The following is a 14,097-nucleotide window of genomic DNA, read 5'->3' as shown; positions in this document are numbered from 1 at the left end:
TAAGTCCAGTATGGCCGTCCCTCTAGTCGGGTCCTGAACCAGTTGGGAGAGGTAATTGTCTTTAGTTATTGCCAAGAATCTGTTTCCTTTATGAGATATACAAGTTTCAGTTTCCCAGTCTATATCTGGGTAGTTGAAGTCCCCCATAATAACCACCTCATTATGATTTGCCGCCTTGTCTATCTCGTTTAGTAGTAGATTTTCTGTGGACTGTGGTATATTAGGCGATTTATAGTAAACTCCTATTAGTAATTTATTGTTGTTTTTAGCTCCATGTATCTCTACCCACAGTGACTCCACATGTTCATGTCCCTCACTTATATCTTCAAGGAGTGTGGGCTTTAGACAGGACTTTACATAAAGGCAGACCCCTCCCCCTCTCCGGTTTTGACGATCCTTTCTAAACAGACTGTAACCTTGTACATTAACCGCCCAGTCATAGCTATCATCCAGCCATGTCTCAGTTATTCCAGTCATAGTCCTCCTCACACATCACCAATTCCAGTTCACCAGTTTTATTAGTCAGACTTCTGGCATTAGTATACATACATTTGAGAGGTTTATGTATATTTTTCACCCTACACCTTTCCTTCTGAACTGTTCTAGTCCCTCCTTCCATTCCTCCCCCAGTCCCACTACCTTGCCCCCGGTCTCTATCTGCACTATCTTCCCCTTCTATAGTGTAATTACCCTCCCCCCCAGTCCCTAGTTTAAACACTCGTCCAACCTTCTAGCCATCTTCTTCCCCAACACAGCTGCCCTTTCCCCATTGAGGTGCAGCCCGTCCCTACGATAGAGCCTGTAGCCGATAGAGAAGTCGGCCCAGTTCTCCAGGAACCCAAACCCCTCCTTCCTACACCAGTTCTTGAGCCACTTGTTAATTTCCCTAATCTCCCGCTGCCTTTCTTGTGTGGCCCGTGGTACAGGTAGTATTTCGGAAAATACTACCTTTGAGGTCCTTGCCCTAAGCTTTTGATCTAAATCCCTGAAATCATTTTTAAGGACTCTCCACCTACCCCTAACTTTGTCATTGGTTCCGATATGGACCATGACCGCTGGATCTTCTCCAGCCCCTCCCAGTAATCTGTCAACCCGATCCGCGATGTGTCAAACTCTAGCGCCAGGAAGACAGCACACTGTTCGGCGATCACGGTCTTTGTGACAGATTTCCCTATCTGTTCCCCTAATAATTGAGTCTCCCACTACCAGCACCTGTCTGGCCTGCCCTGCTCTCCTGGTCCCCTGCTTACCGAAGCTGACATTCCCCTGACTGGCAGAGGAAGTGTCCGGCTGCGGCAGTGCCGTCCCTGGACTGATATCCCCCTCATCTGCCAAACGTGCAAACTTGTTGGGGTGTGTCAGATCAGGGCTAGCCTCCCTGGCACTCTTCCCTCTACCCCGCTTTCTAACTGTTACCCAGCTAGCTACCTCACTTTCCTCAGCCTCCTCTCTGTCACTCTCCCCCTCATCTACCCCAAAGAGTGCTTGCTCGGTGAGAATCAAACTCTTTTGCAAATTGTCAATGCCTCTCAGTGTTGCAACTTGCCCATTTAGAGACTCGATTAGCGATTCCAAACGGGTAATTTGCTCACATCTTGAACAAAGATATACACCCTTGAACGGCTGTTCCAGGACTGCATACATCATGCAAGATGTGCACTGGACTGCGTTGTCAATTGTGCAACACATACTAAATGGGGATTACACCACAAAAGACAAAAGCAAGCCATCATTAGGCTGAAAAAACAAAACAAACCCATCAGAGAGATAGCAAAAACATTAGGCATGGCAAAAACAACTGTTTGGAATATTCTTAAAAAGAAGGAACGCATCGGTGAGCTTAGCAACACCAAAAGACCCGGAAGACCACGGAAAACAACTGTGGTGGATGACCAAAGAATTTTTTCCCTGGTGAAGAAAACACCCTTCACAACAGTTGGCCAGATCAAGAACACTCTCCAGGAGGTAGGTGTATGTGTGTCAAAGTCAACAATCAAGAGAAGACTTCACCAGAGTGAATACAGAGAGTTCACCACAAGATGTAAACAATTGGTGAGCCTCAAAAACAGGAAAGCCAGATTAGAGTTTGCCAAACGACATCTAAAAAAGCCTTCAGAGTTCTGGAACAACATCCTATGGACAGGTGAGACCAAGATCAACTTGTACCAGAGTGATGGGAAGAGAAGAGTATGGAGAAGGAAAGGAACTGCTCATGATCCTAAGCATACCACCTCTTCACTGAAGCATGGTCGTGGTAGTGTCATGGCGTGGGCATGTATGGCTGCCAATAGAACTGGTTCTCTTGTATTTATTGATGATGTGACTGCTGACAAAAGCAGCAGGATGAATTCTGAAGTGTTTTGGCAATATTATCTGCTCCTATTCAGCCAAATGCTTCAGTACTCATTGGACAGTGCTTCACAGTGCAGATGGACAATGACCCAAAGCATACTGCAAAAGCAACCAAAGAATTTTTAAAGGAAAGAAGTGGAATGTTATGCAATGGCCAAGTCAATCACCTGTCCTGAATCTGATTCAGCATGCATTTCACTCGCTGAAGACAAAACTGAAGGGAAAATGCCCCAAGAACAAGCAGGAACTGAAGACAGTTGCAGTAGAGGCCTGGCAGAGCATCACCAGGGATGAAACCCAGCGTCTGTTGATGTCTATGCGTTCCAGACTTCAGGCTGCAATTGACTGCAAAGGATTTGCAACCAAGTATTAAAAAGTGAAAGTTTAATTAATGATTAGTATTCTGTCCCATTACTTTTGGTCCCTTAACAAGTGGGAGGCACATATGCAAACTGTTGTAATTCCTACACCGTTCACCTGATTTGGATGTAAGTACCCTCAAATTAAAGCTCACAGTCTGCAGTTAAAGCACATCTTGTTTGTTTCAATTCAAATCCATTGTGGTGGTGTATAGAGCCAAAGATTTTAGAATTGTGTTGATGTTCCAATATTTATAGACCTGACTGTATGTGCTTCCATATGCCTTTATTTTATATAGAGGCATATTGAGGTCTTCTGCCATGGCCCTAGGGGAAAATATCTATGTACATAAAGCCGTGCCATATTTGCATCTAGGCACTGAAGGTCCAGTGCCTATGGCAGCTCCTTTTGGTGGGCAGTACCAGCTGATACTAACAAAAGCTATTTATTTATTCTTTGCAATCCCACACTGCTGGACTTTCCAATTAAACCAGCGTCTTTCTTGAGGGGGGAGTACACTAATGAATGACATCAGAGAAAGAGAGAGACTAAAGAGAGATACCAGAGGCATGTAATTTGGCACATTCCTGGGGAAGAAGGGGTTGGCTTGGAGGGGTTCCACAGGCCACATGGCTTCTGAAATTTATTTTCATACTCGGTTGGTCACAATAAGTGTTTGGGCAATTTAGGGAATTCACCTATCGGTCATTGAAATTAGGTGTTGCGTGCTTTGCCTCTGACTGTGTTGGATCAGTTCTATATTTAAGTGTATAGCAAAACACACTGCTGACTTCATTCACTCCTGTATAGTGGTAATATTGATCAGTGCCATTGACTAAATGGGAGTGTCTATTCCATATCAGTGCCTAGAACAGTATGCTACAGACCCACATACAGCAGACAAAGAAGCCTGCACAGCAGCACACAAAGGCAGTGTAGGTCTGTCCAACCTCCATGCAATGCCATACAACCTTGGAACACATAGCTCTGCAGTGCATATGAGCCCTTTAGCTGTGGGTCTAGAGAAGCCTCTACATTAAATATACAGTTTAATACTTGGATATGTTATGTATATCTGTATTGCTTTTTAGTTAAGTTTAGGATATTTGTGAATGTCGTCTGTATAACCTTTAACAGCTTAGCATTTATTGCTTGCGGAATCATATATCCATGTGTGTATGTCTATTATTATATATGATATCTTACATGGAACCACTGTGGAGTTGCGGTTCTTGTCTTTATTATCCGGGTGGTTTCCTGTTGTCTGTGGTCTCCAGTTTTTATATGAAGGTAATCTCTAAAAATAGATTTTTTATAATTGTTAATTGATCATTTTTTAAAACATTTGTCATGGGATACAATTCATGGTGGTTTCACAAAATGGAGCATTTGTCAGTAGGTTCAACCTATTAAGACAGACATAGTGTCTGGTAGGCTTCTCTCCAGCCCTTACCAAGCTTAAGGAGAAACCTGCCAATCAGTGTTTGGACAGCAGAGAGAGATTGGAAGGTGCTTGTGTACCATGCATATCATTGGACTCCTTGCTGGCCGAATACTACACTGCTTAGATAGAATAGAAATCAGCGTGCCTGTCACTACACTCAGAGAGGGTTCCCATGAAACTTTTCTTTCCCCCTTTACCTGAAATTCACAGTTCAGCTGTGATGGTTCAGAAGGAAGCTCATTCTTCTTCATGTTGTTGAGCAAATGTGGTAACTCAGCTGCATTGATTTCTGTCTCCCCAAACTGGTTGTATTCCACCAAAGACTTGTGTATGAAGATGTACTGGGACTGTAAGAATATAAAAGTATGTTCAAACGCATTAGACACAATTACATTTAAAAGCCTTTGAATCAGCAATTTTTTTTATAAAAACAGATATGATGGTAAATTTAAATGTAATATTATATTATTATTGCTTTAATATTATATCATTTTTATTCACCTCCACTTGAACCATCAAACAGCGTTGCCGTCTCAACTGTACCACGTAGCCGTAGACATCCACCCTGTTCTCTGCCTCCAGTCCTTCCAACATGGCATCAATGCTAATATAGGTTCCTGTACGTCCAACACCAGCACTGAAAACAGAAGGTCATAATTGTGCATTATAGATACTGCAATCTAGAGCAAACTATTAATGGGGTTGGCCACTTTATGGCAATGTGTATATATGATGGCTGTATGGAATTTACTAATGGAGTCTCTTAGGGTTCCCAGTTATGTGCCAAACCTGGCACTTCCATTGTATTTGTTATTTTGCTCCAATAAAGGAGCAGAACAGCAGAAATAAATAGCGCTAATGTGAATTGACAGTAAATGGTACCACTGAAAAATACAACTAAAGAATGTCCACCAAAAAAAGCCCCAATACAGCTAGATCACTGGAAAAATGAAAACGTTATAGCTTTTTGAATACGTGGTGCAAACCAGGTGCCCATATTCAAAAAAGGATCAAGGTCCTCCACAGGTAATTATAGACCTATAGGCTTGGAAAGTATAGTTTGTAATTGGATTGAAAACTGGCTGAAGGACCGTGTCCAGAGAGTTGTGGTCAATAATTCCTATTCAGAATGGTCCCAGGTTATAAGTGGTGTACCCCAAGGATCAGTGCTGGGCCCTTTATTATTTAATTTATTTATTAATGATATTGAGGAGGGGATTTATAGCACCATATCTATTGGACGTTCCCGCGACAGGTGGCAGTAGATCAGTGAGACTGGCAACACTTGGTTTGATCTGACAGGTTTTCCCAGTGGAACAATAGGCATCTATGTTGTTTCTGGTAATGGCCACACCCCTTTCCTCAGGTGTTGCTAATGTGGTCATTTAACCTTCATTATTTATTGTTGCTTGTCCCGTAATGCTGTGCGGTTTATAGCTTCAGTTTCAGTTGTGGAGAGCTGGTGTGTGGATCTCGGCAGAGTTCCTGGTGCTTCCATAGCCCTTTAAAGTTAAGTTTTTCTTTTCCCTTTTGTATTTTGTTTGGGTTCTGTGTGTTGCATTTCCCTATTGTTTGTATTAGGCCTGTAGGTGACTCCTGTTCATCCTTCCTTTTGGAGGAACAGGTAGTCTCGTCCCTGCCATTAGTACCAAAGTCTAGATAGGATTCTAGGTATTCCTGCGCATGAACACACCTACCTCTGAGGTCTGTTCATACTGGTAGACAGTCAGGATTTTGGTTAGGGTTTTACTAGGAGGTGTCCATCTTCCTTCCCTAGTTCTCAGGCCTGATTCCCTGTTCCCCCCTTCCCTCTTATGCTCGGTGTGGTGTTTCCCTCCCACACCGAAGCGGGACAGAAATCCTGTGAGCTTAAGCATTAGTAGCACACACCTCTTCCGTGTTCTAAAATTATGGAATTACATAAAGTCACACTACGTACCATAATACTGTATATGACACAAGTTTATCTTGTTCAGGAGTGTATAAACATGTTAAAATCCTTGAGAAAGTGATGGTGAACGTTCGTTGGGGCTGCTAGGTGCCTGTATGTTGGTGGGTGTATCATGAGTATGCATTATACAGCATGTACTGTATCCCGAATGTCTGTTTTTGTACTATATCACTCGTACACAATTTACACCAACTTACACTACATGCTAACTGTTGTACTATACAGTGCTGCGATTATCATGGGTATCTGTCTATCTTTTATGTGCTTCTAATAATTTTGTTTAGTAATAAATTAGGAATGAAATGAATTTGTACTTATATATGCTATGTTGCACAGTGTGATTTTCTTTGGTTTCTCGTATTTTCAATTTGATACTCACACTTGCTTTATACAGTATGTTGTTGCCATTCAGCCTAGTACTGTTGGGATGACTTGTTCTAATATATTGTTAAAAGGTGTAAAATATTAGAATTACTGTACCTGCAATGAACAATTATCGGACCGCTGAAAAAATTGCTCAAAGCATTGACCCTCCGACGTAATTTTAGCAAGAGGTTGGGATCATCAGGTACACCATGATCTGGCCAAACAGTGAACTGGATGTGAGTTATGTCACGCTCTGACTTTTCACGCCGCTATATTGTGGATGAAAAGAATATTGGTAAGCATATTTCATGTTTATCAAGGAAGACTATGAAAAACACATCATTTGTAGAAATCCTAATCTTCCCATTGTAGATTTATATCTAGACGAATATAGTTACAAAACAGCTAGCAGAAGTATTCAATGTATGTATGTCATGTACATATTTCAAATGTACACATCAGGTGGGAGTTGGCTTGACATAAGGATGTCAACAGACCTCGTGAAAATCATCAGAATCATGTCAAAAATCCCATGTCTAGTTCTGCTAGTGTGAAGCTAGTGTGAAACAAAAAAAACAAGAGTCCATGGAGGCTGCCAATGATGAAGAAAAGGGTCCAGCCCTGCAGACAGGGCCTGGGTGACAATGTGGCTGCTCTGCAAAATTTCTGAGAAACTTCAAATTCTCTAGATATTAATGGGTTGTTCCAGCATTAAATGCTATTTTATATAATTCAGCATAGAAAACCATCATTTTCTGAACTATAAGACATACTTGACTATAAGACACAGTTTAAACTACAGAAAATTAGAAAAAATATTTTCCAATAATCAAGGCCACTAACTTTGGGGTCTAGCCTAGAAGGGGTAATATTTTTGGTCAGCTTCTGTTAACCTTACTGTGTCATCTTTAGACCATTGAAACAAACGGCAATGGCACATGTGGTCACCTCACCAAATGTTCCTATTCAAGTAAATGTTTCTCCTGGCATTGCTCTGCACAACTTGTAACTGGTAAGCTTCCTCTGCTAGTTTATATATTTTTTTTACTCTCCATGATCATGACTAGAGATGAGCGAATCGAATCCCACGCAGTGGAATTGGATCCGAATTTGAGGATAAATTCGATTCGCTTACAAGCCGAATTTTCTTGTGCTTCGTGTCAGCGAATCGATTTAACCTGAAATAGTATAAAAAACAAAAAAATTCAAACTTACCTCCTCCATTTGCTCGCGGCGGCCGCCAGCCTCCATCTTGCCTGAAGATCTCGGCCAAAATCCTGTGTGGCGCGAGATTACATCATCACGTCGGCCGGTGTGATGACATCATACGTTACCACGACAGCTGGAGTGATGACGTAATCTCTGGCCGCACAGAATTTCGGCCGAGATCTTCAAGCAAGATAGCGGTGGCTGGCCTGTCATGAGCAAATTGAAGAGGTAATTTTGATTTATTTATTTTTTATTGTTAATTTTACACGCAGATACTGCGATCATGTATGAATGCGGCATCTGAGGGGTACAATGATAGGGGCGGCGCTATCGCAGCTCCCTGTTATTGCACCTGCTACTTACAAAAAAAGTAATTCGCCACAAAGCAAATTTTTTTTTAAAATTCTGCGAATCAGCCGAATCGAACTATTAAGAAATTCGCTCATCTCTAATCATGACATTATACTAGTATAAGTACACAGCTCTGTGGTACGCACATTATACACACACAGCAGTGCAGTACACATATATACACACAAAAGGCTCTGCTGCATGTGCAAGTGCATACAAACACACACACAGCCATGCTGCATACACAGCTGACAAATACAGTGGATATAAAAAGTCTACACACCCTTCTTAAAATGTCCGGTTTCTGTGATATACAAAAATCACGAGACATCATGAGACAAAGATAAATCATTTCAGAACTTTTTCCACCTTTAATGTGACCTATAAACTGTACAACTCAATTTAAACTGAAATCTTTTAGGTAGAGGGAAGAAACAATATAAAAATAAAATAATATGGTTGCATAAGTGTGCACACCCTTAAACTAATACTTTGTTGAAGCACCTTTTGATTTTATTACATACCCTTTTTGGATATGAGTCTATCAGCATGGCACATTTTGACTTGGCAAGATTTGCCCACTCTTCTTTGCAAAAACACTCCAAATCTGTTAGATTGCGAGGGCATCTCCTGTGCACAGCCTTCTTCAGATCACCCTACAGATTTTCAATCAGATTCAGGTCTGGGCTCTGGCTGGGCCATTCCAAAACTTTCCTCTTTTTCTGGTGAAGCCATTCCTTTGTTGATATGGATGTATGCTTTGGGTCGTTCTCATGCTGAAAGATGAAGTTCCTCTTCATGTTCAGCTTTCTAGCAGAAGCCTGAAGGTTTTGTGCCAATATTGACAGGTATTTGAAACTGTTCATAATTCCCTCTAGCTTAATACCAGCTGAAGAAAAACAGCCCCAAAGCATGATGCTGCCACCACCATGCTTCACTGTGGGTATGGTGTTCTTTTGGTGATGTGCAGTGTTGTTTTTGGGCCAAACATATCTTTTGGAATTATGGCCAAAAGTTCAACCTTGGTTTCATCAGACCCTAACACCTTTTCCCACATGCTTTTGGGAGACTTCAGATGTGTTTTTGCAAAATGTAGCCTGGCTTGGATGTTTTTCTTCGTAATAAAAGGCTTTCGTCTTGCCACTCTACCCCATAGCCCAGATGAAGAATACGGGAGATTGTTAACACATGTACCACACAGCCAGTACTTGCCAGATATTCCTGCAGCTCCTTTAATGTTGCTGTAGGCCTCTTGGTAGCCTCCCAGACCAGTTTTCTTCTCCTCTTTTCATCAATTTTGGAGGGAGGTCCAGCTCTTGGTAATGTCACTGTTGTGCCATATTTTCTCCACTTGATGATGACTGTCTTCACTGTGTTCCATGGTATATCTAATGCCTTGGAAATTCTTTTGTACCCTTCTCCTGACTGATACCTTTTAACAATGAGATCCCTCTGATGCTTTGGAAGGTCTCTGTGGACCATGGCTTTTGCTGTGGGATGCGACTAAGAAAATTTCAGGAAAGACCAACTAGAGCAGCTGAACTTTATTTGGGGTTAATTAGGCTGACGCCTATTTAACATGATTGTGAATGTGATTTCTTAATTCTGACAGTTACAGTTAAGACAGTTACATCCCCAGTTATAAGAGGGTGTGCACACTTATGGAACCACATTATTATTATTTTATAAGATTATAGTTTGTTTTTTAAATGAGTTGTACAGTTTATAGGTCACATTAAAGGTGGAAAAAGTTCTGAAATGATTAATCTTTGTCTAATTTTTTTACATCACAGAAACCTGACATTTTAACAGGGGTATGTAGACTTTTTATATCCACTGTACATGCACAGCTCTGCTGCGTACAGACCTTTCTCTCTCACACACACATAAACTATTATTTTTAATAATAAATCATATTTCTGTATACTTACAACCACACTAATCATCATTCTGGTCTGGCCCCTCCCACTTATCAAATGTCCTCAAGCTACAGTTCCTCAGAGCTTTCATCTCCTTCACTGCAGCATGGAGACCTTCAGGATGGAGATGACTGTGTTTCTCAGAGTCCTCCCTATGATCTCCTACCTTCCTCTCCTGCCTGCACTGATCACACAAATTGTTCTTGGGCAGGGAGAGAGAGAAGAAAGAGCGATAGAGCAGGATGCAGCCATAGCGAAATGGCGTATTGACTTAGGGTAAAGTTGTAGGCAAGGAAAGGGTTAAATAATTTAAAGAAAAGAGATATAGGTAGTGATTGGTGGAGCAGAGGGTGGGGCAGTGCAGGTTGGCGGGCAGTATTTTAGGGAGTTAGTTAATTGACCGGGAGATAGGTTGTAAGTTCCCGCCCTTAATTTGTATTGTTTCTACTGGGGAGTGGTGGGTTGTCGTAGCGGTAGGCAGGTAGAAGGGGGATTCTGGGACGTTGCATGACTCTTTGGGACGTGCATCTTACGAGGTTTGGTGAGTTGAAAGATGGGGGCTCCTGTTTGGGCTAGAAGGCTTACAGGGGCATGATGTTTGTTTGGTGCCCTTGGGTCGGTGAGTGAGGCCAAGGGTAAGGTTAAACTTCAACTGGAAGATTAATATGATGGGCTTGCCTTTCAGGATCCCTCATTATCAAGGGGTTAAGTTGGAACGTTGTTCAGATACATGCAAGTTATGTAAAGAAAATGTTATGATGGTTAATCTGTTAATAAATGGGCCGCTACGGACTTTTACACCAAAATAAGGTCTCCGTGTGTTTGTTAATGGGAAAAGGGGTGAGGTGGTAAATGGCCGTACTAATCTTCCATCCTAGTAAGTCAGTGTGTAGATGCAGACCTCTCTCACTGACTGGACAATGTGCTGTATGAGCGCTCTGCTGCATCATTAAGGAAACAGTCAATCTAATACGGAGCGTGCCCCAGCTGGCACTGCTACTGAATTGAAAGTCGGCGATAGAAGTGCAGGTGACATCATTCTCGGCTTTGGTGTCCTGACAAAGGTAGACGCTTTTGGGTAAATGCACACGTTCAGGATTTATGTGTGGAGTATCCGCACTGAAATCTGCAGGTGTTCGCAGGGAAATCCATGCAAACAATCCATATCAATTGGTGCAGATTTGCATACGGATTTGATGTGGATTTAATGTGCATTTTCTGCATAAGGATTTTACTCTCCCCTTTGAAGTGAATGGAGAAAATCCAGTCAAGAAAAATAAAATGAATTGGCATGCTGCGGATTTAAAAAAATCCGCACCGCAGGTCCAGATCCGCACAGAAAAAATCTGCATTGTGTACATAAGAATTTCAAATTCCCATAGAACACATTCTGAATGACCTACGGTGCAGATTTTCTGCATGCGAATCTGCGTGGAAAATCCACATGCAATCCTAATTGTGTGCATTTAGGTTTAATCTACCAAAACGCGTTGGTGTTTTTGGTCCTAGCAGCTGACCGTATTAGATTCAGCCCTACCTTCAGTCGACTATAGAAACCTCCACTGGTGGATTGGGAAGTGTCCTGTCTGCGAGCTCAGTGTGGAAAAGAATGGAGAATCAGATCAGAGCCATTCGACATCCTTGCTCAGGTATCGGACCTGTATCTCTGCTAGATTACTATTCACACCTAGCAATACAGTTACCTTGATACATTGAAGCTTGTTGTGGAAACGAGGTTTCTTTTTGTCTAGCCAGCGGTGGCACTTTATAGTACTAGTGCACACCCTATTTTAATCACTTTTGTAATTTACTTTGTTACAAAAATGCTCCATTTGAGGGATGTTCTCATAACTTGACTATAATAGTGCCCCCTGGTGTTTAACCTGTATAGCAATGTGTACATTCACCTATTGAGGTGCTCGCACATGTTCAGTTTTAGGGCTGTTTCACACGAGCGGATGCCGTGCGTGACATCCGCTCCGTGAATGACAGCCAAGACCCGATGCAGACTGCAGAAGCACGGAGCATTAACATGATTGATAATGCTCCGTGCCTCTCTGTGATCTCTTTACTACGAAATCACAGTGAGATAAAGTTGTCACTGATTTCGTAGTAAAGAGATCACAGAGAGGCATGGAGCATTATCAATCATGTTAATGCTCCGTGCCTCTGCAGTCTGCATCGGGTCTTGGCTGTCATTCACGGAGCGGATGTCACGCACGGCATCCGCTCGTGTGAAACAGCCCTTATCCTTTCACTGCCACTAGTTGTATCTATTGTTATAAATAGCTGTGACAGTTACAGGGAGAGAGCTGCAGCAGAAAGGACACATCCCCTGATAAAGGACATATTCCCTGAGTTGCCAGTCTGAAATAAATCTAGCAGAGCAATTGGAGCAATGAATGGAGGATCTCTGAATCCATGCGATGTACAGGACTGGCTCTAGATTTTCATGTACTATGATGTCTGATTTTAATTTTTTTAATTAGTCATGGCATAAAACCTTTACAACAGACGAATGTGAGTGAATATGTACAACATAACATATTACTATAAACTGGTACTCATTTGGGGAGATTTTTTTAGAACTGGTAAAAAAGGAAAACTGGCTTAGTTTCCTATAGCAACCAATCAGATTCCTCCTTTCATTTTTCAGTGCTCTTTTGGAAAATTAAAGATGGAATCTGAGTGTTTGCTAGGGGCAACTAAGCCAGTTTTCCATCACACCATATTCGATAAATCTCCTCTATTGGAAAAGGTGAAGTAACTTACATTAGTGATGTGCAATTTACGAGTGATGTAATCAGGAAAGAATTTCTCCTCCGTGATCTTTACAGTGACATCTCCAAAATCCTCTGTGCCTTCGTCATTTGATGGCCAGTACTGAGCACATTTGTTCTGAAAAATCATAATTACAGTATTTTCTATGATGTCTTTCAAATGTATGATATTAATGCATCTCACAAAACTCCTAAACGAGATACACAACAGAGTTACATACAACATAATGGAGTAGAGAGGAGGAGGCAGATTATGTGAAGACGGGGAAACAAATTATCAGTGGATTGTAGATGGAATGTCCTTTAGGTGCTCCTGAGATCTGAGTCTTTCCTGACCACTAGATCCCTGTGTATATGATTACAGTCACTAGATCCCTGTGTATATGATTACAGCTACTAGATCTCTGTGTAGATCCCTGTATATAAGATTACAGTCACTAGATCTCTGTAGATCCAGGGGTGTATCTATCACGAGGCAAACAAGGCATTTGCCTAGGGCGGCACTTGCCAATGGGGCGGCAAAATGCCTTGTTTGCTTAGTGATAGCTACACAATATGCTAAATATTTTTTTTGCCCCTGGTCCGATCCGATCCTTCACTATGCGAGCGGCATCGCCGGCGCCGCATAGTGAAGGAGTTGAAAGACTTACTTCCTCCTCCTCCTGACTTCCTCCCAACCTCCCCTGCCTTTTGCGTCCGCGTGTTGCCGTCGAGACGTCACACGGAGGTGGAGTCACAGGCAGGCAATGCTAGGGTGAGCCTTATCTCCTCCAAGTGCAGGACGGATCCTGCACACGGTCAACGTGAACACTGAGGCCAGGCCCCGGCCACCAATGCACTGATCCCTGAGCCTGCTGTCTTCAAAAACTGTAAGTACTTAAAGGGCTTCTGTCACCCCATTAAACCGTTTTTTTTTTTTCTTTACTAATAATCCCTATAGTGCGATCTCCTCATACATAAGCTAATTAATGATTTTCGTTCAGTAGAATTTTCTAAAAATCGATTTTTGAAATATGCTAATTACCTTGCTACCAGCAAGTAGGGCGGCTACTTGCTGGTAGCAGCCGCATCCTCCGATGGTAATGACGCCCCCTCCGCATGCTGATTGACAGGGCCAGGGAAGGGAATCGTTCTCTGCTGGCGCTGTTAGAATTTGAAATCTCGCGCCTGCGCCGTACCTGTCTTCAATCGGCGCAGGCGCACTGAGAGGCGGCCGCTCGCTCGACCTCTCCATCGTCAATGCGCCTGCGTCGATGACGTCATCAATGCAGGCGCATTGAGGATGGAGCGGTCGAGCGAGCGGCCGCCTCTCAGTGCGCCTGCGCCGATTGAAGACAGGTACGGCGCAGGCGCGAGATTTCAAAT

General features: G+C 42.5%; 1 protein-coding gene across 10 annotated transcripts in view; it reads right to left on the bottom strand.

The window, feature by feature from the left end:
• The window catches only part of PTPRC (protein tyrosine phosphatase receptor type C), a 258,953-nt gene that overhangs the window by 28,305 nt on the left and 216,551 nt on the right, over positions 1–14,097 (bottom strand). For all 10 annotated transcript variants that reach the window (XM_040408421.1, XM_040408423.1, XM_040408425.1 and 7 more), the window contains 5 exons: positions 12,725–12,850; positions 6,588–6,742; positions 4,658–4,793; positions 4,354–4,503; positions 3,919–4,009 (listed from right to left, as the gene is read on the bottom strand). In XM_040408421.1, coding sequence (XP_040264355.1) covers positions 3,919–4,009; positions 4,354–4,503; positions 4,658–4,793; positions 6,588–6,742; positions 12,725–12,850 — 658 coding nt within the window. The remainder of the gene's footprint in view (positions 1–3,918; positions 4,010–4,353; positions 4,504–4,657; positions 4,794–6,587; positions 6,743–12,724; positions 12,851–14,097) is intronic.

Source organism: Bufo bufo, chromosome 9 (genome assembly GCF_905171765.1).
Source record: "Bufo bufo chromosome 9, aBufBuf1.1, whole genome shotgun sequence".
NCBI classification, from domain to species: Eukaryota; Metazoa; Chordata; class Amphibia; order Anura; family Bufonidae; genus Bufo; species Bufo bufo.
The sequence above is the reverse complement of the archived record's forward strand: the minus strand, read 5'-3'. Positions and strand labels throughout refer to the sequence as shown.